At 40.8% G+C, this 25484-nt stretch overlaps 3 protein-coding genes and 1 long non-coding RNA gene across 18 annotated transcripts in view; 1 reads left to right on the top strand and 3 right to left on the bottom strand.

Moving 5' to 3' along the window:
• Window positions 1-5433, bottom strand: part of FNIP1 (folliculin interacting protein 1) — a 64316-nt gene extending 58883 nt beyond the window's left edge. Inside the window, exon 1 of one of the 2 annotated variants that reach the window (XM_030284264.4) lies at window positions 5185-5433. In XM_030284264.4, the coding sequence (XP_030140124.3) occupies window positions 5185-5273 (89 nt within the window). In that variant the 5' untranslated portion in view covers window positions 5274-5433. The remainder of the gene's footprint in view (window positions 1-5184) is intronic. The other variant, XM_030284267.4, reaches the window with a different exon arrangement.
• Window positions 5434-5476: 43 nt separating this feature from the next.
• LOC140685050 (uncharacterized) lies at window positions 5477-21837 on the top strand. The gene is made up of 2 exons (XR_012058216.1): window positions 5477-6748; window positions 18943-21837. It is a non-coding gene; the product is annotated as an uncharacterized lncRNA (long non-coding RNA).
• Window positions 8180-19622, bottom strand: MEIKIN (meiotic kinetochore factor). 3 transcript variants are annotated; one of them, XM_030284278.4, is made up of 14 exons: window positions 19442-19622; window positions 17902-17989; window positions 17601-17679; window positions 16541-16601; window positions 15768-15908; window positions 15214-15339; window positions 14921-14960; window positions 13603-13664; window positions 12809-12903; window positions 12282-12452; window positions 11820-11900; window positions 11160-11315; window positions 10749-10872; window positions 8180-9428 (listed from the first exon to the last, which is right to left on the bottom strand). In XM_030284278.4, exons 1-14 carry the CDS (start codon window positions 19620-19622, stop codon window positions 9382-9384), a joined length of 1452 nt encoding a protein of 483 aa, XP_030140138.4. In that variant the 3' UTR covers window positions 8180-9381. The 3 variants fall into 3 exon arrangements, with proteins under 3 accessions (XP_030140138.4, XP_030140139.4, XP_030140140.4); XM_030284279.4 differs by lacking the exon at window positions 11160-11315; XM_030284280.4 differs by lacking the exons at window positions 11160-11315; window positions 11820-11900.
• Window positions 20344-25484, bottom strand: part of ACSL6 (acyl-CoA synthetase long chain family member 6) — a 57709-nt gene continuing 52568 nt past the window's right edge. For all 12 annotated transcript variants that reach the window (XM_030284268.4, XM_030284272.4, XM_030284273.4 and 9 more), the window contains one exon: window positions 20344-24977. In XM_030284268.4, coding sequence (XP_030140128.3) covers window positions 24837-24977 — 141 coding nt within the window. In that variant the 3' untranslated portion in view covers window positions 20344-24836. The remainder of the gene's footprint in view (window positions 24978-25484) is intronic.

Below are 25484 nucleotides of genomic sequence, written 5' to 3'. Positions count from 1 at the left end.
TGTCTCTGTTTCCAAGATGAAAATTGACTTTAAGCACTGGAAGGTATATAAAAACTTACATGACAGGAAATGCAAAACAGATTCTGGCAAAAAGAAGTACTTTAGAAAACAGCAATATATTTCAAAACACAAGCCAAAGTCGTCATAGCACAGAGAAAACTGTGCATAAATCAAAGTGAAGTATTTATTACAACTCGGCGCACTCAAGTTAATGAATGCAACCAAAAAGCCAAAACCATACTCTTTGAGAGATTACAGAAGAGATGAATTTTTATAAAAAAGCAAAACTTAAAAGGACATTAAAGGGCAGAAATTAGCTCAATAAAAGCACAGTAACATTTCAGATGTTGAAGAATTCAAGTAGTCTTAAAAATTATGGAACAAAATCTTTTAAAATTAATCAGATAACTGGAAAAGATAAAAAGCTGGACTTATTACAAAATGAGGTCCAGCTAATGCTCTTTTGGAAGAAAGACTTAGAGGTGGTGAAATTCCAGGAGTTTTACAAATATTGACAAAAATCCTCTCAGAACGCCAGAAATGAACAAACATCAAAACATGCTGTTTCGTTAACAACAGGTTTTGGTCAGGCTGGCCTGATGCACTGCTGAGGAACAACTTTTAAAAGCCTTGTGCAGAACTGTTAGGAGCAGGAATTTGCTGGCTGCGTTGCTCCCAAGAACTGACACAATTTGGCAAGAGATCCGCTTTCCTGGGCTCAGCCAAGCTGTACACAAAGCTACCTGCTCCTGAGAAAAAGTTCTCTGGGTAAAACTTCTGACTGGACATACTAATGTAAAGACAACTTTCATGTTCCTCCTTCACCATACTCCAGCCTCCACTTTTAAAAGCTGCAGTAGTCTCTGGCTACACATTAATAAATGTCTCTGAGTCTCTTTGCACTTTATTTCAAGAAATCAGCCTCTGGTTCAAGAAGCAATTATGCTTTTGTAAGAAAGCACGTACCATTTTTACTGTGCAAGAACAATAGCTCTGCAGAAGAACTGGCTCATGAAGCATCTTTGTATCAAGCCACCCATTTACAACTCCATGTTTACTGTAATTCCCTTGATGAATGCCACTGCCAAAAATTATGTGAAAGGAAACAAATCTCAGGACACCATTTAAAGTCACTGCCACAAAGAACAGAAAGAGTTTGGGATGATGGGGAACGCTTGCCTCAACAGATTTCAGGAAATACTACTTTGCAGTCAGCCTGAGGCCAGTCCTGTCTCAGGAACCTGGCAAACTATTCTCTCAATAAAGGAGCAGCACATATTACTAGAAGACCCCAACCAAAAATGGCTTTCTATACCGTAAAGTACATTTAAAATTATTTTTTCCTGTATGTCTCAGCTTGAAAAACAGCACTCCTCAAAAATACCTAGATAACCAAAGCAAAGCCCTAAAGGAAGAATGTGCTCAAAGATACCCCACACCATTGGTAAGACTTGAAACTGGAAGGGGTTCTGTCAAGCTTGAACAATCACCACACAGCTGTACCTCTACAACAGGTGCTTTAACAAGAGCAAAACAGAGTTTGCAAACATCAGTGGAATGCCCCTCGGGGTAAGATGGCTCTTTAGAGTTCCCTAGATTAAAATAAAAAAAGAGACACTGAAGCTTTTATTGAGCTGTAGTGTAAAAAGAACTCCTAATTAATAATCCCTCTATCTTCCAGCTAGGCAGGCAGGATGTCTAGAGACAGAAGGGAACAAGTATTTGAACTTTACACATGAGATGCAAAAAATCCCCACTGAGTTCCCTCCTGCACTGAGCCCCAAAATGTCCAAGTCCCATAGCTCAGCGTTACAAGACAATCCCTCTCCCTGTGCCACATGCTAACAATGCCACAAGTCCAATCAGGATCCCAACACACCTCCTGCAGAAACCCTGCTGCAGTCCTTGCAGCTGTATTTACCATTGGAAATACTGCCCACACATCCTGACAAGGATATAAAGCCTCAGCCCTCCTGGTAATTTACTGAGCTTCAGCCTCAATCTACTGAGCCCATTCTGAAGAACAAAAAGCTGGTTGAGTTTTCAGTGACTTACCAGCTTCCTTTTCTCCAGAGGGCTACAGTGGATCCCTGGAAAGCCAGGAAAGACACAGCAGCAGGAAATCACCATCTGTAGCAGTCAGTAATGTAAATGAACAGTAGAATGTTTTGTGTGCCCATATAATATGCAGCAGAAATGCATGGCTACTTCTGCTTAATTTAAGGAAGTTTTTGTAAGATTATTTCCATGTTACTGGAACAGGGTTCGTTTATTTACTATTTCAAAGTGTATCTCCATTTTAGATATATACAGCTTACAGCTCATGTGAACACCTTTATGTATTTTTACAATAGGAATACTTTGATTATAAAATTCTAGAAAACTGCTTACCTGAGATTTTATCCTAATAACTGTAATAGCCTGAGCCTGGGCTGAGCTCTCCTGTCACCAGCAGTGGTCTGTGCCAGATGCTACAATATGGCCAAGAGATCCTATTTATAGTAAGAATTACCCTCAGGGAAAATCCACTCACATGAGTATTATTTGCAGTAGACAGCAGGTACTCTACATCTTGGAATATAAGGGCTTAACTTTTCCCTCCTAGAATACTTGCAGGTGTTTCTGTGTTTCTTGTAAAGAGATTTTACCACTAAAATTTGAATATTCTTGCTCACCATGTGAATGTCCAGCTGCAGCAAGAGATTTCAGTCTAAGGGCCAAATCTGCCAATTGCCCAGGATTAAATGGAAGAACTAAAAAACTAAGAAGCAGTGGATCTACTGTGATTTCCTAAAGTTTCTTCTGTAAAATAAACTGCATACATACAGATATATATGTTAAAAATTACATAAATGGCAAACTGTCACCTTAGCAGATATTTTCCAGTTCCTAATTTACTGTTCCCGTTACTAAACCTCTTAACTTCTCCAGCACCTAGTCACAATAAGACTGATGGAAATGTAAAATATATTGATAGTAAAAAAAAAAAAAAGAGTGGCAAAATCATTCTTAAATGTTCTGCTATAGTAATGTCATTGCCAGAGTAATCGGGTTCTTCTCTCCAAGTACATATTATTCACAAAATATAATAAGAGAATTATGCATTTTTATGGTTGTTCTACACAGTTTTCTCAATAAGAGAGCTGCGTTTTCAAAGTGAAGACAAACAGAAATAACAGCACTCAGAATATTTGGGAAATGCTCTGTTATTTAGACTGTAAACAGATATAATGTATCAATCCATAAAACATCACCTTGCCCCAATGAAATTGATGAGGTTGGTGCATTCAGGTTCACTGGAACCAGCAACAGTCTAAAGTGCTTATTTGCAAAGACTCTGCTGTCATAAGTGCCAGTCCTTATTTTGTGTACTATCTGAAAGTTTCACCAGGAATTGATAATCCTAACAAGTTGTGATCTTAGCTACAAACTTTTGTAAAATGAAAGCAGCCATTAGGCAATGTGCCTAGAGAAATATGTAATAATCTTCAAAAATACTACTTGGCTTTCCTAAGTCAGAGCTGGATCTCCCATCCTCCTCAGAGCCTCATCAGCCTTTCCCTGCAAATTATACCTGTGGGTCCACTAAAAAAACCCAGCTGCAAATTCACCAGTTACCAGTTGACAATTCATAGCACAAAGTGAAACAGCACTACAAATTTCAGACCCAGTTTGGCACAGAAGGATACAGGTGACAAGGGAAGCACAGACCTTGCCAAGTACTCACTTTCCTTTCAACACGGGTGTGATTCCCACATTTCTGCCCCAGATCTGCACTGCAGCTGTTGCATGAACCACCAGTCTCTAGACAAACCCATCACTAAGGCAAGGCAAAAGGTACGACAACTATACAGAGCAGTTTTAGTACCACTTCCCTTCCCCACCAAGGGCTCTGGTCCAGTATTAAGATGATTTGGGAAATAAGATGACATTGACATCCTTAAAACTTGTTTCTTCGAAAAAATAATTTTAAAAAAGGATCCACTCCACGATGAATATCAGAGAGGTGTGAAAGCAGTTATGCATCAGTGTCTTCAAAAGTTGTGTGAGCTCCACGTAATGTCCAGGAGCATGTCTTGACTCCTTGAGGACTCATATAGTCCAACCAATATTTTTTGAAAACCCTTGTGGTTAGATAACTGCAGATACACTGTTATCCATCTAAACTGCTAAATACTGCAGCTGAAAGAGGTATCCCACCACAGAAAATTAAGCCCATCAGTCAGAGATGTCCCTTTACAGAGCAACCCAAAGGCTGATCATTTGTAGGCAGTAAATTTCAAGGCAGTGGGTGGGAGGAGAGCTTCACCACACTGCTAGAAATGCTTCAAGAAGCCCGTAACTCTTACTAATGATGCAGATTTTATTTCCATCCAGGTGGCAAACCGCACTTTAAAACGATATTGAAGATTCTCTCTTTGCCAGGACGCAGACACGGCATCGCTTTCGAGCCTGACCATTATTCACGCGTGGATCAGCACAAAAGCTACCTGTTTCTGAGCAAAGCAGCCCGCGGAAGCCCCGGGCGAGCCCCAGGCCCCGCAGCGCATCGAACCATCTCTCTGCGCCCCGGCCCCACAGGCACCGGCCGGGCCGTGCGAGCCCCCCCGGGCTGGGCAGCCCCGGGGCCCCTGCCCTGCTCCCCGCGCTCAGCCCGGCCTCGCTCGGCCGATCCAGCGCTGCTGCTGCTGCGGTCAGAGCATGACGAATTTCACTACAAGCCCCACTCCTCTCTTCCAAAACTTCACATTTCCCCCCGCTCCTGGGGCTGCTCCCTGGGGACCTGTCCGCCTGTCGCCCTCCCCCGGCCCGCAGCATCCCCGGAGGGGCCCGCGGGGACCGGGGCCTCAGACACGCCGGGGAAGGGGAGGCAGCCGCGGGCTGGGGGGAGGCACGGCCCGGCGCTGGGGGCGGCGGCCCGGGGGGAGGCAGCCGAGCGGCGGCACCGCAGCGGCCCCGACGTGGCGGTCCCGGGGGCTCCCGGCCGGGGCGGCCCCGGGGCTCCGCGGACGACGGGGGACGAATCCCCCGGGGGCTGGGGGGGGAGCGGGGCACGTCGCCCAGGAGCTGCAGATGGGGCAGGGAAGGGTCTGCCAGCCCCCGCGTCCTCCGGGCGGCGGAGGGAGCGAAGAACTCGGAGAAGAAGTTTGGGGCAGGGTAGGAGCGCGACCCCGTCCCGGTTACCTGAAGACACAGTCGTCGCGGGCGTCCCTGGCCGGGGAGATCAGGCCGTGCTTCTTGTTGAAGAGCTTCTGGAAGAGGGTGGGCGGCATTTTGGGGCGCTGCCGCTGCCCCCGCCGCCGAGGCGCTGGGCTCCGCGCAGCGCCGTCCCTTCGCCGCGGCTAGTTCCGCCCGCCCCGCTCCATTCGGTGTCACAGTCATATGACAGAAATTAGTCACCCGGCGCTGCCAGGAGGGGAGGAGGGAGCGAGGGGAGGGACGGAGGGAGCGGGGGCCGGCCGGCGGGCGGGGCGGGCCCCGTGGGGCGGCCCCAAGTGGAGAGCGGAGCCCGGCAGAGCCCGCGGGCTGCGCCGGGCCTGGGGCAGTGCGGAGCTCCTCCCGCTCCCCCGCCTCGGCGGCTCCTCCGGCCGCAGCGGGTGCGGGAAAAGCGCCGCTCCCGGCCGGGCTCAGCTGGGGGCAGGGCCGAGGAATGCCCCGGGGGCGGCGATAACGCGCCGCTGTTGTGTTTTCCTTCTTCGGACGGAAGTTAAAGGAAGGAGCCCCAGGAAGGCGAGAGGAGGTCACGATCGAGGCATCAGATCCTTCTCGTGGCTGTACCCAGCACCTTCGGGACTCGGCGTGCAGGGGTGAACCAGAGAAAGGTGACGTTTTTTACCCCAAACCTCGAAAACCCAGCTCCTTCCCGCTCTCCTTCCAGGTACAAGAAGCGATTCTCCCACAGCTGGAACAGAACCGCTCAGCTCAGACGCACTGGAGTCAAAACCTACAGGGAAGGTGGAACGTGTGTAGTTGATGGCAGAGAAAGCCATCATTACAGGTAAAACATCCATCCACAAAAGAGTATTTAGGACATAAAGCCCAGCAACTGACTCCAAAACAAATTAAAAAAAAAAAAAAAGAGGTGTGATAGGTTTTTTAAAACCAAAAGGATCCACGCCTTTTTACAAAACTCTGTATTAGTAATATCTAAATGAAATAGAAATGCGATAGGAATACCTAAATGAAGTAGAAACAAACAGTCTCCTTCAGTGCCTCACTGTTCAGATACAACCCTGCTAGGAAGTTTAATTAAGGACTGGCAAATCTGACTGACTCATCTGCTTTCCCTGAAAAATGGAATTAAACAACATATGGTGTAAGATTAAATTAAGCATTATTATTTTTAAGGCATAATTTAGCACGTGTAACGTATCTACAGAATGATTCTTCACAATCATCCATCTGTAAGAACTTTGTTTTCCATCTACCAGGAGTTGTAGACAATTCTACCACAAAACAGGAATTAATGTTTAGATGCATCTTTCCCCCCTTATTCTGTACAGAAGACACACGTGGCTGCCACAGATTACACATGATGAATCTTTACATCTTTTCACCATGTAGAAGCCTCCTGGCTTCAAGAGGAGCACATAAATACAGTCTCAAAGATAGAAAGCCCTCAGGGAACAAAACTAGAATTCTGGCCAGAGTATGTAACTCAGCTTTCAGCAGTTTCACAACTTAGAGCAATGAAGATTTCACTAAGCTCAAGTGCACTGCAATTCAAGCTGATGGAGTCCCTTTAAAGGTAAGTGTACTTATGTATACATTCAGCATATTTTGATCTGGGCCCAGACATCTTTTCTGTGTCTAAAGATTATGAACCAAACCAGAACCATCTGCATGTAAGGCTTTACCCTCCACTGACCTGCACATGTACCCCCCTTGTAGTACTCCAGTACAAGACACATCTCCCACCATCTCTGAGTACTTGGAGTCAAAGTCTCCTAAAAGTGCACTTCAGATAACAAGAATAACTGAACATTGTTAATGAAAAACCTCTTACAGATTTATGTATAATACATTTACTCAACATGCATCTGCCATGCACAATTCCTGCTGATAAAGGATTATCAGAGTTCTTGCATGGACTGACTCGCTGGAAGCAATTCCATTCCAGCCACTAAGACTTCATCATGTCTGGGATGTGACAGAAAAGCCCTGGTGACACTGAACAGATTCTTCTCCTGAATCACTGCACAAATAACCTCCTCAGTCCTACCCATTAACTGACCATGACCCATAACCTTTATCTACCAATATGGAAGAGCCAGTTCCCACTCTGAATGAAATTTCATGTAGTAATTTTTCAGCTGGAAACCAAACTATGGAAAAATGCCTTTCCTTTGAGAACAGCAGAACAAGAGTAGGGATTGTTGCAGCCTCAAAATGAATTTCCTTCCCTGGGGCAAAGAGCTAGGCTGGTAATTAATTACATTTTCTCTAAGAGTCAGACAAAAGATGATAAGAAGCAGTGCTTTCATAACTGAAGGGAAGGACAAGAGATTGTGGTTCGTGATATTTCTGTCCTCCTATACAGCCTCATCACATCAAGAAAAACAAAGGCAAACCCCAGCAATATTCAGGCTGCTACAGCCAATTCCAGAGTTACAGACCATGTTATCCTCTCTTGCACTTTACAATTAGTTTGCCAGTATTAGTCTCTTTGTATAACACTACCAAATGCCCTGGGGCAAAATAAGTGTTTTTTCATATGACTTCCAGAATACCATTACAATAAATATATCTTTATTCTGGACCATCTTTTACTTGAATAATCATCATAAGCATTATGATGATTATTCAAGTAAACTTAGTAAATATGTAACTTTCAATTTTGCTTAAAGCTTTATCAAGGAGCTCACCTCTGTCTCCTAGGGGCTCTAGATTATTGCATAATTACTAGTGATAGTATTTGCAAGAACAAGGATATTGATAATTAAAAGCATACCCAACAGGACTCCAAGGAGTTATTGGCAGAACTCATTCTATTAATGCATAAAAGAAAAATAGCTTAATGGCATAATTTCTAACCTTGAGCCATTTAGAATGTTTATATAATACTTGTTTGCAGACTAATCCAGCAGCAATTATTTGCACTTCCTTCTACCCCAGAGCAATGGGGAAAAGATCAGAGTTTGAACTTTCACAGGTATTTTCAAATGCAGTCAAACTACAGTTATGGATTTTGTATGTCTTTTAATTCTCTTTTAGGAAATACAGAACTATTTTCCAGGGTGATAACACTGAGAAACACACTCAGACTTTTGAAAGCCATACTAGCATTTTGAAACATTGAAAAACTTTCTTTTCATCCAGATAGAGTCTGAGTAAAGGATATTGTAGCGAGAACACTGTAGGGGTCCAAATTACTTTAATGTGCAATGAATTCAAGTGGAAAAAAAATGTTCTTGACAGTGTTTTCTGAGACATTCAGCACATTAAGAACAACATTTATGAATTAACAATCCACAACCTGAACTGGAAGCACAGGGAATCTGACTTATGTGGACACGGTGTGAGCACTAACCTGAAAATCCAGAATGTCAATATCCATCTCTTCAAACAGTTCAGCTATAAAAGGGTTTTTCCCACCATTGTCTTCATGTAAGGCATTTACTTTCTCTTAAGTCTGAAGCCACTTGAAGAGAGAATGACTCAGAGATGTGATATTACAAAATACCTGAGATGAAACAGGAAGGACTCTGAGGTGGCAGCGGCTGGGCAGTGGATGTGCCCAGAATGGTGACAGTGCTGACCATTAAGAAACAATTCTCAGTGATGATGGGGTGAAGATGACCTGTAGTCATGTTCAGAAATCAAATTACAGCAGAACACACAGTCCTGTACCTCCAAAGTTCTGCAGACCTAAGCACTCAAGGAGTTTAATGGTGCCATACTATTGACTTCTGGGTCTCCAAGAGTACATGAATGCTTTCATGGCCACTCCCAGGACTCCATGTTAACACTGACCTTCATAGTCAATGTTAACACTTAAACAGAGGTCCCATCTTTTGATGCTAATGCTACTAGAGAAAACTAGAAATCTTGGCAGAGAGAGCCAGAAGTAATTAATTAAAGGAATTTGTTCTCCTGTTCTTCAGTCAAACTTTAAAAAAATCTAAACAAATTGAAGAATCGTCTTTATGGAATCTTACAGAACAATGCCCAGAGCAGGATCTAGCTGCTGTACAAAATAATTTCATATAAAGTATTTGAGTATTTACTAGCTTACTGAAACATGTAATACTAAATTTCAAACAACATTCATACAAAAACCATATAACCATTATTTACTTAGTTAGGAGTTCTGTTTTACCACCCTGTCACAGCAGCAAGGCAGTCATTTCTTCTGTTAACTCCTGCCGAGAGCCAAAAATCTCATCTCTGTTTACAGTAGGTCCAATTTTTGGTACTTGTTATAGTATCTGGGAGAAAAAAAAGTGATAAATAACTATCAATAAAGTGGTACATTCTCACAAGTAAAAGAAAGCTCAATGATCTGACCAGCTGTTCAGATGTTCACTAGATATATCCAATGCTAGCATTTCTGTGGAAGAATCTGGATTTTGCAGGTCTCATTTACCAGTGAGGAGAGGACCATAATTTTGAGTATATGTACATTTCTAATGAAAACCAGCATCATCTGAAAGACTCCTTGAGCAGAGAATAAAACATCCAGCATAAATCACCCACCATAGTGGGGTCTGATTCCTGATACCAGGATCCTCTAGAAAAGGAGTAAGAAAACCAAACTTTTGCTCTGACAACACTACTTGCTGATTTGTGATTCACTTGCCCACCAAGTACAACCTGTCTTCTGTACTACCACAATTTGCCTGGGCACAAGACCTAGCACAATCCCAGTTCTTTGATCTGCACAGAAGCGTCAGATGAGTGTCATTAATTAATACATACACACACACTTACAAGCACTTCCCTGCATTCTAGATGCTGCATGTAACTGGTAATAAAGTAGAAAGACATTTAGACCTAACAGACAGCAAATGAAAATTTTTGTGTATTCAGTATTTTTGAAAGCTGCCACATTTATGCAGTATCTCTGTATTGAATTAAAACAGAGTAAGTGACACACAACTTGCAGGAAACTTGTAGAAGAACTACTTTAAACTTTGGAACACACGTGCCATCCAGTGGTACACCAAGAAACTTCATGAGAGATGGGAAAGGGAGAGGCTTTTACCTCTGTGTTAAGTGATGAGACAGTTTTGTTCACAGTTCTTATTTTTGTTCAACAAAAAACAAGGAAGTGAATAAAGGAGTTTTCCCTATGTTAAGGGTTTCAGGAGAAAAGAACAGAAACCTTATGAGAAACTGGTAATTTTTGAAGAAAAATATTACTGATAACTTGAACTACTTTAGTGGAGGGGTGGTGGTGAATACCAAAGTTTAACTCACGCTTACTCACCCTAGAAATAAAGCACAGAATTATATTAAAGTCTTAATTCTGAAGTAGCCTATGACTGTATTAATTCCTATGCTAAAGATACTTGGAGGAGAAAATGCTAGTGCTATTTTATTACAGTACTGTTGCACAAGAACACTATTAAGCCAGAGAGTTGAAGTTCTCTGCATTTTTTACTCTTTTTAGCCTTGTGATTTTTCCAAATGTTCACACTTTAAGAAAAAGCCCAACAACCTTTAAACACTCAACTAACAGTTAGCATCTGCACAGTGTATCTACACTATATATACAGGAATATAGAACCAGGTGTACACCCCTTTACCGTTAGGCACTCCTTTGGGACGGCGGAACTTCTTAGATCGGACTGGAACTTGCTGGAGCCGGGAAGGCCTCGGGTCTGGTGACAGTCTAACGATGGAGCAGATTTCTCGTCTGTCACACTGAGGCTGAAAAGATTCATGAGATTTTATTCACACAACCACTCCCAATGAAGAAATGTTCTTTTAGCTTTCTTCCAGAGAAATTAGAGATTACACGCAGATTTCAAGGCATGTCACTAGAAAACATTTAAGGCTACTTGTGTACATTCAATATACTATTGGAAAGGGTGATAGAAAGCTTCAAAGCTTTAAACATTCTCTTTAGCAGTTTTGATACTCTAAGGACTAAATATACAGTACAGTAGAAATTAGCATGACAAAACTGGATTTAAAAAATGCAATAAAATCAGAACCTTTAAAATATTCTTTTCTTCTGGACTCTGAGGAATAATTTCGTTTTCTGAGCTCAGAGATGCAGGAACAATTTCTTCTGAGTTTACAAATGGACCTTTGGTATTCAGGAACAGGTCTTCCCCAGGTGAGGCTTTACACACTGGCGACAAGCTAAGCTACAGTTCCATCAAAATACAAAATATATAGGTATACCTGCCCAGTTAAATAACAGACAACAACTCAGATTGGCTAATGCTTGTTGGCTCATGCAAAAGATATTCTGTTGCTTAAAAAAAACTATTTAGGGATTCACCAAGGCACTGATGTTCTCTATTTATTAATCTAGTATGCACTAGCTCAAGTGTGAAGAGACAAGTGGCAGCACTGTACTACCTGTACAGCCAAAGAATTCAAACATTTAAATATCAATTTTGAATCAAAGAGTTTATGCAAGTACAGATCCTAGTACTGGTTTTACATTACATTTGTAAAAATACAAAACAAATTCCTAGATTGGATTTTTGAGTTTTTTAATTATCCAGAATTTATTCATTTGTTCTGCAATTTGCAGTGTAACATATATAGGCAGAAATGGAATGTGCCACGAGGAATGATTTCTTTGGTTTTAATAATTCAAAAAAAAAAAGCCCCCAAAAAAACCCCATCAGATAGACACTCACATGTAGCTCTAGAGGCTGAGCATTACCAGGATGTTTTAGGACTTTATTTTCCTCCATGATTAGCATGGTGGAAGTCATTTGCTAAACAAAAACAGAGAAGAACTCAGTATCAGTTTCAAAGTCTTTGCTGTTTATTACTCTTACAGTATTTTAAGAACTTTAAATACTGTATATATACAATACTTTTAAGAATACAATACTTAAAGAACTCCATTTAGAATTACTACTAGTTCTTCAGATTTAAATACTGAATTCCTGTCATTTAGAGTTGTTTTGTTTGGGTTTTTTTTGTCTTATGCTGTCCAAAATTAAGACAAAGAATTAGTTTACTGCAGCATGGACATTTCAGATGTGGCACTTCCCGCCACTTCTCCTATTTAATTGTAACTTTGGTCAAGATTCACAACTCCTGTTTCCATTCCATGCCAGTGTTAATCAGTGGGGCACAATGGGAAGACTCACCACCACAGCATCCCTCCGTTTGGTTGGCAGAACTTCTACTGTCAATTCCTTTGAGCTGTCGGATGTGTCTTCTGAGGCATCAGGGTGCCTAAACGATGATGAACCTTCAAAGAGATTAAAGCTGCTTTCTTTTTTCTTCAGCCTTTTGTCTTTAGTTGTTCGATTATCATGCTAAATAATAAAACAATTACATTTTGTGTTACAAAGTGAAACTCTGTAGCCTGATAAGCACTAACAAAAAAAAAAAAAAAAAAAAAAAAAAAAGAGTCCCCCTGTCATAGTCAAGCTCTACACAACCCATTTCAGTACCACTGACACAGTCAGTCTGAAAAACAGTGAGCTTGGGGACATCATGATTATTGCTCTCTCAAGAGGGAGAGGAAAGCTATGTCTTCACTCCGCCCTGGCTGCAAACACCACTTTACAAGTGTAGCAGGAACTACTATTCCTCTAGGTGGAGTTTTGCACCCATACAAGGAGGAAATAATTTGTGTTACAACCTTGCTGATTTATTAAGAATCTTTCACCTTGCTTTCCGGTCCTAATGGTGAAGAACAGCGCATACCACTTTTTAGGTCTGGAGTTCTCTCTCTTGCAGCTGTTATTTTACAGAGTTTTTTTCCTGTGACAGATTTCCAACACATTAATTAACTTTGAGACAAAGACCACTAGAGCTACTCTCCACCCCATGTCTTACAGGATGGTTTCCAAAGAGGAATAATTCCAAAGCCACTCCTGTAAACAAAATTCTTCCCTTCAATACAATCCTTATCTCCTTCTCCCCACCATCACGACTGGTTTACTCCTCTCCCATTCTGTATACAAGGCTGCTTATTAAAATGTTCACCTGGCTGGGTAAATACTGTGGGACCAGAGACCTGCACAATCACACTGACAGAATTGTATTGGCCACAGATCAGAACTGTAGTTACATCAGGGACTCAATGTATTTGTGAAGCTGATATGAAAAAAGCTCAAGTAAAGAGCATGACACAAACAGCTGTTTTCCTGGGTAAAGTAAATAAAAAATGTCAAGTTTTCACTGAGCATCATGGGTGATTAAATGGAAAAATGCAGGGTCTGAGATTTTAGTTGGTTGGTTGTTTTTGTTTTCTTCTCCTAACACGTTAATTAGAACCAAGTCTTATTTGCTGGGACAATTTTTCAATTTACACTCTCCCTTCTGGACACAACTGAGTTTAGTCTGTGTTGGATGACAAATGACACAGTCGAAGCCTGGTTTAGATACAGTGCAATCATTAAGTTTGGGTAGAATATTCTCTTCCCACAGCTTGTACAACTGCTTCAGGTCATATTTTACCTGCCAGCGTAGCTGAAATGTTTAATGCTGAAGAGCTGTTATAGTAACTTGATGGTCTCTTTCTAGAAGAGGAGAAAAAGAAAAGGACAACTATCCTGAATGAATGTTAACATTAAAAAAAAAACCAAACTATTAATAAAAAAATCCTGTGAAAATACGGGTTGAGTGAAACAGGATAAATCTTATTTAAAAAAAAATATTGTTAAGGAGTTGCTTAATCATCCTTTACAGTTATTTGATAGTTTATGAAGTCACACATCTACCCTGAGGACTGTTGCAATTTAAGAGCCACAGAAGAGTCACTAAATACTTAGCATTTCAGCATTCTAGGACAGAACACATTTAAGGAGGATGCAGGGGAAATTAGGTTCACAAGGAAATTCAGAATCAATTGTGTAGAGATCTGTAACAGTAAGATCGGTATGTATTATGAATGAAAATGTCTGCATAGAAGACTGGAAGGAGAAGCACAAGGGTTAAAAGAAATGATGCTGTTCCAAGAAAAACACTCATGCTCCTCAGGTTTTGATGTTAGGACCTGAAGGCATCTCTGTGACAAAGCCAAGTATACAAGGCCCTTCTCTGTGATAAAACCTCACCACAGAGAACTTGTCAGAGAAAAGCCAGCACCCAACAACAGGTGGGTGTCAACAGGGTGCCAGCACAGCACACACACACACCCACACGCACCATTCTACTTCCTGGCAGATGCATTCTGAGTAAGAAAACACCATCAACAGGCAGTAACTGGCCCAGGATTATAGTATAAAGTCAGCAGGATTCCAAAGCCAAGGAGCTCCCCATGTAAGTTGATGATTCCTAAAGAACATAAAAGACCTGCCCAAAAACTGATTTTTCTATGGGCAAGCACAGAATGTCAGACTTACTGAAGACTTGACAACAGTTACTCTTCACACTCTACTGCAAAGACAAGCCTGGCCAGACCTCCTGAGCACACCCCTTTTGCTGTGACTGAATGAAATCTGACAGAATTAATGCAATTGCATAAAAGCAACTTATTTAGGGATTTTGTAAATAAATGTCAAATGTCTCTCCTTCCATAAAATCCTTAACTGAATGCTTTTACATCGGCTTCCCTACAGCTGCAAGGCCAAACTAGAAGTCTGTAACATAAACTCTTCCCTGACCAATTTCAAATTCCACCAATATTAAAGTTAGTGAGGACACAGGTAGCTGACACTCACAGAAGTGTTTGCATGAGCAGAGGCTTATTTGCACTGGACTTTCTTTTAAGGACCTCTCAAAAGAGAAGAGTCTGAACATTTAGGTGCATCAAAGAGTCTGCTGTAGTGATTACCTTCTAGTGCATCGCTCTGGAAAATCTTCTGGTACAGGTTCTAAAAAAAACCCAAAACATGAAAGCAGAACTTTAAATGAAAAAGCTGCCAGCTTAGACCAGACAATTTTTTAGTGCAAACTAACTTATAAAGCACAATATTAGAAGCAAACACAAACCATTAGCAGGGAGCTTCTCTGCATTATGCAAACAGACCTCACATAAAATGATCATTACATATTTTATACAGGTTCCTCACATCAGAGTGAAATTTGTTTATATTTATATCCTGAAGTATTGTAGAAAAGAATTACCTAATATTGCTGAAAGATTTGAGATCTGTGGTATCTTATCAATGGTCACTGCTTTGCTGGAGTCCAGGAGAGTAGAGTTCTTGTACTTGCCAAGGTCCACAGAGTAAAAACTGCATCTTTCTGGACCTAAAAAATATAAGTGCAGATTTCTTATGCTGAAATTCATTGAGTTATTACATTTGTGACCAAACTGAAAGCAATCACATTTGCAGGACAGGAACTAAAAAGCAAAATTAAAGCACTGTCTTGGCTCAAACAGCTGCAGAAAAGTTTGGAATTAATTTGGCTGAACACATGTTTGTGGCTCATTCCCAATAAACAGCTTGTGTCAATAATGAATACTTTAGGTTTAAAGTAGGATTCAAATTACACAAAGACCTGATTCATACCAGATTAGAGGACAGATACACCGATTCCATGTTAGCACAGGTTTATAGCAAGGATGTGACCTGGTGAGTCACACCAAGGGAGGCCACAAGTCTTTCTATTGTAGACAGTCTCCCTGCATTTTATAAATCAAACAAACCTGAAAAAAAATTGCCCAAAAGTCTCACCGGAATCATCATCTCTGAACGTTTCAGGAGATGAGTAAGTTTTCAGGCTGTCACTAGCAGTGCTATAATCTGCAGCTGAATCTTCATCTAAACACTCTATGAGAAAGGTGGAAACACCTGTGGGAAGAGTAATTTCTGTACCTAGAAAAAGAGACAAAAAATGTGGCTAACAAATCTATCATCTTGTACAAACCATCAAGATTTCCTTATCTGAGTTTCATTCCTGTAATGAGTTAAAAATTGTCACTCATCATATAATAAGTCAAAATACAGTTAAAGAAACAAACAAAAGGCATCCTTTGTTTACTTCCATACATTACCATAAGCAAAGGCTCGTGGCTCATGGCTCACAAGATATACCTGAAGAATATAGCCTCTAGCAGGACAATTCTTAAATAGGTCACAAGCTTTTAGAAATGCAGGTTTGAGTGAACTGAAGAACTCCTGTCCACAACTAGTTCTGTCAATGATAAAAGCAAGATCGTGTGGCTTCCAACAGGCTGAGCTCAAGACTGTCTCAGGTGCTGTGGGTCTGTCTGTGCTGCCTACAACCAACTGGTTCAAGTCCAGCCAGAGGCTGCAGTAAGAGGCGTAAGTCCAGCCAGTGGTATCAAAACCTTCACTTTCTAATCACACAGTAAGAACCAGTACAACAAAAACACAGTATAAGACCAGTACTTTTATAGAAATAAAATTATATCAGAAATTTTACATTCAGTTTATTATCAATATCAAATATATTTAATAATATAATGTATTGCCATTATACTTACTTGAAGTCACTTCAGCATTTTTTAAACTTCCTTTACTTTCAAAGTTGACTATTTTGTAATCCTAGAATTAAAAGACCAATACAAACAACCTGAGAAAACTGAATGTAGACAAAGAAAGGCATTTAAATATCATCCTACATCAGGAAAAAACTCACTGGCTAGTACTTCACCACTTAAGCCTGCTATTCACAGCATGATTTGTAGCAGGATTTTTCATGCACATTAACAAATCTGCAAACTTACAGCTCTAAAATTCATGACAAATATCCCATCATTTGATCCTGCCATCTTTGCTGGATGAGACTGCCATTGAAGGCATACTGACATCAACTGAGCTTAGGCACAACAGAGGTGGAGTAATGAACTTCACTGTCTTGAGATTTATTTTTTTTTCCCAGACACCTAGTCCTCACTTTCAGAACCCTACATCATTTCTGTAAATACAAACTCTTTGTACTCATCTCTATACATCTATGATGTATAGGCAGTAGATTCTACAAAACTAGGCATTTTGTAGAAAATGTAAATAATTGGTAGACTCTAAAGAAGAGCTAACATTTTAAAGAAAAACAGTTTTATACCAGTATCACCTGTGCCCTTTGCTGCAGCAGATTTCAGTTAAAACACACCTGGTTCACTATTCTCTTGCCATTGCAGTATTAACTGTCCTGTAACACTTCTGCACCACCACCTCCAATTGCTTTGTTCCAGTTTTAATAACACAATAAAGAGCATCAGTGACACATCAGAGGTCTGTGCCCGACAGAAGCGAGCAATTCTCTGGAATCACAATCTACTGAGATCTCTTCCGCACAGCACAATTCCTACAGCCTTGCCTCATCCAAGATAACTAGTATTGATGTTTTCTCATGCTATTAGTCATTCCAACAGTTTTTATTCTGGCCAAATACACAGAAAATGTAAACCAAAATTAGGACCAAGCCCAGATGTCTGGGCTCACAGAGGAAATTTTACCTGAATAGAAAAATAATTTAATGTGTCACATTTCTCTGACTTGCCCTCCATCACTAGTAGATAAAAAGCAAGAGTGCATTCTCACCTTCAGTGGTACACTGTTTTTTTCTGGTTCCTCATCTTTTATCTTGAAGTCTGTTGTTTCTCTGACAGTCACTTGATTGCTGCAGTTGAAGAACAGAACCAAGTCCAATCATAGAGCTACACTGCTTTAGACAAAAGCAACAACTCCAAAATGTGTTTATGGGGTGTCAGTAAATAATCTGACAAACATCAGTGCACTGATAATTCAGACTGCATTGCTCCAAGAGACATCTCACAAGACAAAACTATCTAATTTACTAGCAAGTCTTAACAATGGTATGTTTGAATGAGTTCTAGCTGACCTTTGGTTGCATGAAGAGCTCTCTTCAGTATATTCAACATTTTCTTTAATCTTTGGTAAGTTTTTCCGACTGGGCTTTTTCTTCAGGCCTAGAGAATAAATATTTAGTTCAGTAATGGCAATTTCAACATTAGAATTTAATTATTATTTCTAATTTAGCTGTTCCTACCTTCTACATTAATAACACTTTTTGACCCTATTATCACAAACAATGTAAAATCTGAATTTGCTTTTTTCAGCAATATATCAAGACAAAATGAAAAGCAGACCTAAAGAAATACTTCTCATGTTTTAGAAACCTGTTGTTTAAATGGAAAAAACTCCACCACCTTGGAAGCAACCTTTACCTTGATTCAGTCATTTGAGTACGAATCAGTTTTAAATGGTGTTTATTAGGAGTATCGATGATTTCTACATAAACTGGTCCTCACTGTATATAATCCCAAATGGCATTAACAACACAATTAATCAGTAACCAGCTCACTGTATATAATCCCAAATAGCACTAACAACACAATTAAATAGTAACCAGCAAATTTCAGAGACATATTTTCTTACCCTAAAACAAATTTTATGAGTCATTTAGCTGTGTGCTTTGCTTTCATTATCTAAGAGCTAAAAGCAGTCAAACTTTCTAGAGTTACACTTTTATGACGAAAAAGGAGCGTCCATCCCCACACTAAAATCTGGGTCTGAATCACTGCATTTCCCCAGGGCCACACAGAGCCCTTCAGCTGAAGCTTCCTGGGAATTCAGGACAGGATGATATATGGACAGGAGTCATCCTTTTCTTTTTTTTTTTTTTTCCAAGCATATGGAAGACCTCCAGGTGGCTGGTTGTGTACAGGAGCATTAAATACATACAAGAGCAGGGCCAGCAGAGCAGGAATAAGGCAATAACAAATGTTTGCTGCACCCCATCACAGCAAAGCTTTACTTTTAAATTACCAAGATCAAGACATCCCATGCTGGTGTTCCCCGTGCTCTGTCAGGCTTCACATGATTCCCATCCCTTCCCTTGAACTCCATTTTTTCTTAACAGGTCTCAAATGCTTGGCTTGGTATCTGCTGCACTGCGTTCAACAACGAGGCAGCTCCTTTTGAGTAACTTCAAAGAATTCTTAAGATATTCTCTCAAATGTAAGCAAGGCTTTTGTCTTGCCATTTCTCGATGCTGCAATCCAACTGGACTAAATGGAGGGGAGGTGCTTTACAGAAGGAAAAATCCTTCTTCTTGCTACCGAAAAGTAACACTTCTGTTTCCAGAACAGCAGTGTGCTTTCTCCAAGCGGTGAAGGACATGGATAACAAGAAACCACCCACCAGCCTCACACAGGACCCGCTGCGCTGGGCACCCGTGTGAAGAACAAACCTTTGGGGACCACCGAGGACGCTACTGGTAAAAATCTTGGCCGCATTACCCTGCCCAGCATCTTTACCCAGGAGAACACACCGCAGGGTCCTCCTTCCCCGACCCTTCCCGCCAGTACCGGCCCAGCCTCCTGCACCCAGCCCCGCCGCCGCCCGGCACAGGCGCTTACAGGCGGGCTCGGGCTCGGGCCCGCGAGGCCCAGCGCTCCCGAAGAGGCGCCGCCGGCACATCTGGGAGCCGCCGGCCCGGCTGCCCTGGAGAGCGGCCGCCCCCGGCAGAGGGGACGAGCGGCGCTTCTTCCGCGGCGGCTTGGCGGCGCGGGGAGCGCGGAACCCGCGGTCCCGCTCCATGGCACCCCGAGGGCAGCCCGGGCCGCCGCTGCCGCCGCCGCGGCCCCTCAGGCGGCGCCGCCCCCGCGGCCCAGCGCGCATGCGCGGGGCGGCCGCGCGCCCCGTGTGAGGGACCGGCCCGCACGAGGGGCGGCTGCGGGCGGCGACGTCGTCAGCGGGTGCGGCGGTGCGGGGTTCGCCGCCTCACAGGGAAAACACTTCCGTATGAAAACAGAGCAAATAAATCGTGTGTGTGATAAACCCTGTACTGGTCTGACCCTGTGCCAGCGCCTTGCCGCCCTCAGAGGGATAAAACTCCCTTATGAAAACGAAGCAAATAAATCCTATGTGTGATAATCCCTGTACACGTCCAACCCTCGCCCGATCCTGTGCCAGAGCCTTGCTGCCCTCACAGAGACAAAACTCCTGTATGAAAATGGTGCGCATAAATCCTGTGTGTGATAATCACTGTACTGGTCTGACCCCGTGTTTCAGCTTCATGTTATAGAGAGGAGCAATCTCATTGCGTCCTTACCTGAAAAAACAGCGTAGAGGATCAGAATGGTTTGGGTTGAAGGGACCCCAGACACAATCTCATTCCACCCCCCTGCCCTGCCAGCCAGGGACCCTTCTGCCACACCAGGTTGTTCCAAACCCCATCCAACCCGGCTTTGGGCACTTCCAGGCGTTTCTGGATTTCCGAGTGAAGGGAAAGTGCACACAAAAACCGGACTAGAGCCCATATGCTTTGAAACTTTATTGGTTTAGACACAATCTGAAAAAATACTATGCATTCCCAATTGCAATTCATATTAAACAAGCATATACATGTGGTTATAGTATTACGTATTTAAAATTAAAATCGAAACCATTACAGAAAGACTGCTGCATCTTCAGAGAACTTTGCATCAGTTGGTTTTCATAGGAGATTGCTAAAATCAATCTCATGTCCCAATATGCTTTTGGTCACTATTTTATTTTTACATACTTCCTTATTTTTACAACATGTTTAGTTTAGCCACACATTCCCAATGACTTCATACCAATGGTGAGGACAAAGTGCTAGAGGAAAAACAGATTTTATAAAAGAGCTTTTATTGTATGTAAGTCCACGAGAAATCTTATGAGCAGTTTTGAGAAAGGTGAAAATTTAGTTCTTTACAAAAGTTTCCATAGACGACTCTTTGATATACATGCTAATATACCAAAACTGAAAAAATTTTAATAACAGTTAGAATTCTTTTTTTACACAAATGTATATGTTAAATTTTACCCCCCTTCACTTTCAGTTGAAAATGCAATAGGCAACACTTACCAAAATGCCTCATTCGTTGGCTGCTTTTACTTTGCTAAAATGCATAACAAAAAGTTGAAATGAAGGGCTTAAAGGGACTCCAGATGCCTCAGAAAACATTTTTCTGTGGAAGAATTCAAGGGATTTAAGACTTTTTCACTTCTAGGCTACAGGCATCCAGATTTCTTTTCTGGAAAGCCTCACTGTTTCACAGGCACATAGGTGGTATAGAAACCACCAAATGTGTAAAATACTGAGAACATCAATTCCAAGAAGAAACAATGATTAAATTCTGATTTTTTTTTTCCCCTAGAAAATACCAAAATGAACTAAAGATACAAAAGGTAGACAACAGAATTTCCTCTAAATAAAATGCTTTTTCAATTTTTTTCTAAGGCATCAAGAGGTCTTTAAGTCACCTATTATCATGCAAAAATAGTATATTCTTTCCCATTTTACATTCATCTTGTAGCATTTATTTACATATAGATCAGCAGTTTGTGCTTTTAACACATGTAAAACTAAAAAAAAAACCCAAAACATTAAGTTATTTTTTTCATTCCAGAGGTTAAGGTCAGATTGTTTTGTTACACATGAGAATTTTATATTCATGGCAAAAATGAGATTGGACTTTACTGTTGCTGACAAACAGATTGCAAAATGGTACTTTACCAATAAAAACTCACCATCTCTGTCTCACCTGATGTGCATCAAGCATTTTAACTTGCAAATGTGCCTTTCAGGACAGAATTTTTCAATGTATTTCCTGCCTACATGGGGTTAAAGACTCTGGTCTGGTTTCTGCTCACACTCTGTGCATTTTGGCAGAACAGATTTTTTTCTGTGCAATATATCAAGCAAAGAACATACAAAATATATAACTAAGTAAAAGCCTGTTCCTGAAAAATGTATTTTATTGTGTTTTTTTAAGTCTTTAGACTTGTAAGACAGTCTTCCAGTGATTCCACAGGCATAGCACCAGGCCCAGGAAGAATCAAGAATGCAGTACTGCAACTGTAAAACTGACTGCAAAAAGCATTGCCACTCTTTAGCATGAATAATTTAAACTAATTTTGTAATTAGTTATCTTAAGGTAAAAAAAAAAAAAAAAAACAAACAAAAAACCCAAAAACCCCAAAAACTGGTTATTGGACAGCCCTGGGGGTTTTTCCTTGGTGGCCACAAGTGTTTCAATTTAAGAAAGCTCAGTACAAAATAAATATGCCTGGAATTTGAAGAGAAGTAGGATTGAGCCCAGCTCATGCCTTATGCATATCTCTTTTTCAAGTGTTAATTTCTTATATCATTATGATTCTGGTGAGAGAGTGACCTGCAGAGGAAAATCTCATTATACAAGTATAAAGGAGATCTTTTAGTTTATTTATATAATTTTTTCACAAGTTCTGAAAGCATTCACACTTTTGGTGTGTCAAAACCCATCCTAGATTTTGCATCATCCAAGTGTGGACATGTCTGCTTTTCTTTCCTATTATTTTGTTGTTCATATAATTGGCTCTAGTGCATCTGACATTTTGCATCAAATACCAAAAGAAGACTATAGATATATTATTCAGGGTCATATATGTAAAAATAACAGTAATCTAAGCTGTAAATAAACTCATATTGGGATCTTCTTTACTTATAGAGAGTTTAGTTGTCTCAAAAAGCCTGAAATCGCCTTAAGAGAAAAGTAAATTAAATTCAAATGGCAAGAAAAACCTCAGTGAAAAATAGCTTGTCTCTACTTCCTTAGATGACTAGGGTTTGGGATTTTTAATTTTAAAACTGTTGCATTAAAACAGACAGGAAATTGTCCTGAATTTAATTCTCCATTGCTTTGAAGGTTGTGTATGTAATGATTGTCTTTTGGCTGATACAGAAAGGATATGAACTAAACTCCACTGAGATAAAAACCCTTTATGACTTGACCTAAAGAACCAGATTTTATGCAGTAATCCCTATCCTCCATTGACGTGGCACACAAAATTCCCCATGGATGCTATTGCTGCACACATTGGTGAAAAATTATGATCCCATCAGATCTCATATATTTCTTTACTTGCTTTGGACTGATATGAGTCACTGCACCGAAATCAAATGAGGAATCAGATGCATAAAGGGATTCAGATAAACGCACATTTGATAAATCAAACTGTCACATTCTTTGAGTCATTATGTTACTGATATGGTTTCCTATGTATCATTTTATTCTGAAATCACTGCAATAAATCTGTCTTTGTAAAACACTAACTTATTAATTTATTTCGTTTGGAAGCATGCAACAGAACTTCAGAGAGAAAATAAGATACTGTTTAGATTAAAAATTTTAAACTTTTAGCTTCAGAAGTCTACAGTAGATTCCACTTTAAGAGAGAAAATCAGTGTTCTTCCACTGTCCTAGGAAATATCTAGCAGGCACAGCTCCATGTTAGCATATACTAGTGCAACAAACATCAGCTAGTAAAATACACAGATATTTAGGACCCTGTTCAGCAGAAGAAGCTATCGACAGTCCAAATATTCAAGCAACTTGACATGACAGTTTTCTCTTTGCCTTGTACCATGCGTTGTACCAAGAGGGAGCCCTGGAGTCTGTTCCTACTCCTTATGAGACTTATCCCCTTTCTGATGACCACAGAAGTGTAAGGTTTTATCCAGACAACTTGCTGGTTATTCCAGAGAGGCCATTGGAGGTGATGCCAATGGGATTTGAAGCTTCCAGATGTCTGACCATAACGACGTTCTCATGACAGGCCTTTCTGCCACCACATCCACTGTTCTGCCATACAGTGACATCTTGCACAGCGATAGCTAACACAGCCTTTAGCCCATCCCCATGAGTCTGTTGGGGCAGTATTCCTTCCCCTTCCATGGCCAGACAAAGGATGCACTCCACTGCTACATCTCAGGCTGGCCTTTTCCCAGACCTTTCCATTTTGCTAAGCCCCATCCAGAATCACAGCTTATTCCTTGTGCTCCATTTCTTTAGCGCTGTTTCTGAAAGGTGGTTAGTCCAGCTGGACTACACAGTATTAGCAGCATGTGAAGTAATAAATTAGGGATTGGGAGCATATGGATTATCGTGAACTCCCACCTAAAGCCACCACAGAGCCAGTGATGCTTTTGCAGCCTTCTCCGTTTGAGCAGTTCAGGTGTCCGTGGGTGCACTGGACTGAAGGAGCCCTAATGCAGAATCTGCATACCATGGATAATCTGTGTTTGGATGAAAAGGAAATAGAGGGAATTCTGTGCTATTGCTTCCTACCCTGTTCTTGTCATTTCCAAGTAACATGAATTCATTAGATGTAACATACTAATAGGTCTATTAAGTACAGATAGTGGGAAATTCCTTCCTATTTCTGTTCTGATTGTTAAGTCATCAATGATTAAATCAAATCAATGTCATTTATGTTCTGAAAAATATAAAAAACTATCACTTACTATATAGACCAATATCCAGCTTGAAGTTCCACATCAGAGAACATAGATTTTTACTTTCACCATCAGTCACTGATTATTTGAGGTAGACCACATTATTGAATTACTTATTTTAGTTTCTAATATATTAGGTTGTATATAATCAAATATCAACAGACATACCTGAAATTTTCCCTATTTTAACTAGAAATGTTTGTAGTTATTTATAAGATATGCTTCTATAATTTACTTGGTCATAGATTGAAATTTCTGATATTTTAGAATTTAGCATAGCTTTTAGTAGTGCCTTACTGTGTACCTAGAGTAAAAAAGAAATTGTATCACACCTGATGGCAAAAAGAAGGGAAAATATGGTTACTGATGAAATGCTAGAAAAATGAAAGGCTCAAATGTAAGATTCAGATGCTTATCCATTTCAGCAGTGTCAATCTGGCTCTGTAGTTTTTGAGTATTATTCTAATATTGCTATGAAGTCCATTACTCAGAAGATTCTTCCTGTGATTTCAGATGGAGATGCTTGAATATAGCTCTTCTATTTGTTTTTTGAAGTAATCTCTCAGTTCTGGTCTCTTAGCCTTTAATGTTGGTGTCAACAAACCGTTTTGCACCGAGAACATATCAGAGTGAATGTAAATGGCTTTGACCTAAAATATAAGAGGAATATATTTATAGTAAAGGTTACAGGCATCACACTGAATAAACATTAACTTTTTTTTGCTGTGCTTCCCCCTGATGGTGCCTCAAGTCCAGGGCACTCTTCTGCTGAGTCCCCAGGATTTCCATCCCCTGCCCACAGAAGGGAGCTCTCCAAGAGAATGAGCACATAAACTTCTTTTCTGTAGGAAAGCAAGGCCAGAGCACAGCAAGGCAGCGCACAAGGGACAGACTAATATTGTCACTGCAGTTTCACACAGCTGAAAGGCAGTGGGGGAGAGGGTCAAGGCAGGGAGTTGTGCTAGGAAACCTCAACTTAACCCCACTGCAAAAGTAAACAGCATTGATTCAATATCTCAAAATTATCATGAAGCTTTGCTGGCACAAAACATGCACAGGTGTACATGATTATCATCTTTAGCTAATTAAAATGATATAAATACTTTAGCTGTTGCAAATGTCATTTCACAAGGCTGCCCTTGTTTGAGGCAGTGGCT

This window comes from Taeniopygia guttata, chromosome 13, assembly GCF_048771995.1.
Source record: "Taeniopygia guttata chromosome 13, bTaeGut7.mat, whole genome shotgun sequence".
Classification (NCBI taxonomy): Eukaryota; Metazoa; Chordata; class Aves; order Passeriformes; family Estrildidae; genus Taeniopygia; species Taeniopygia guttata.
Note: the sequence above shows the minus strand (reverse complement) of the source record. Positions and strands in the feature narration are given on the sequence as shown.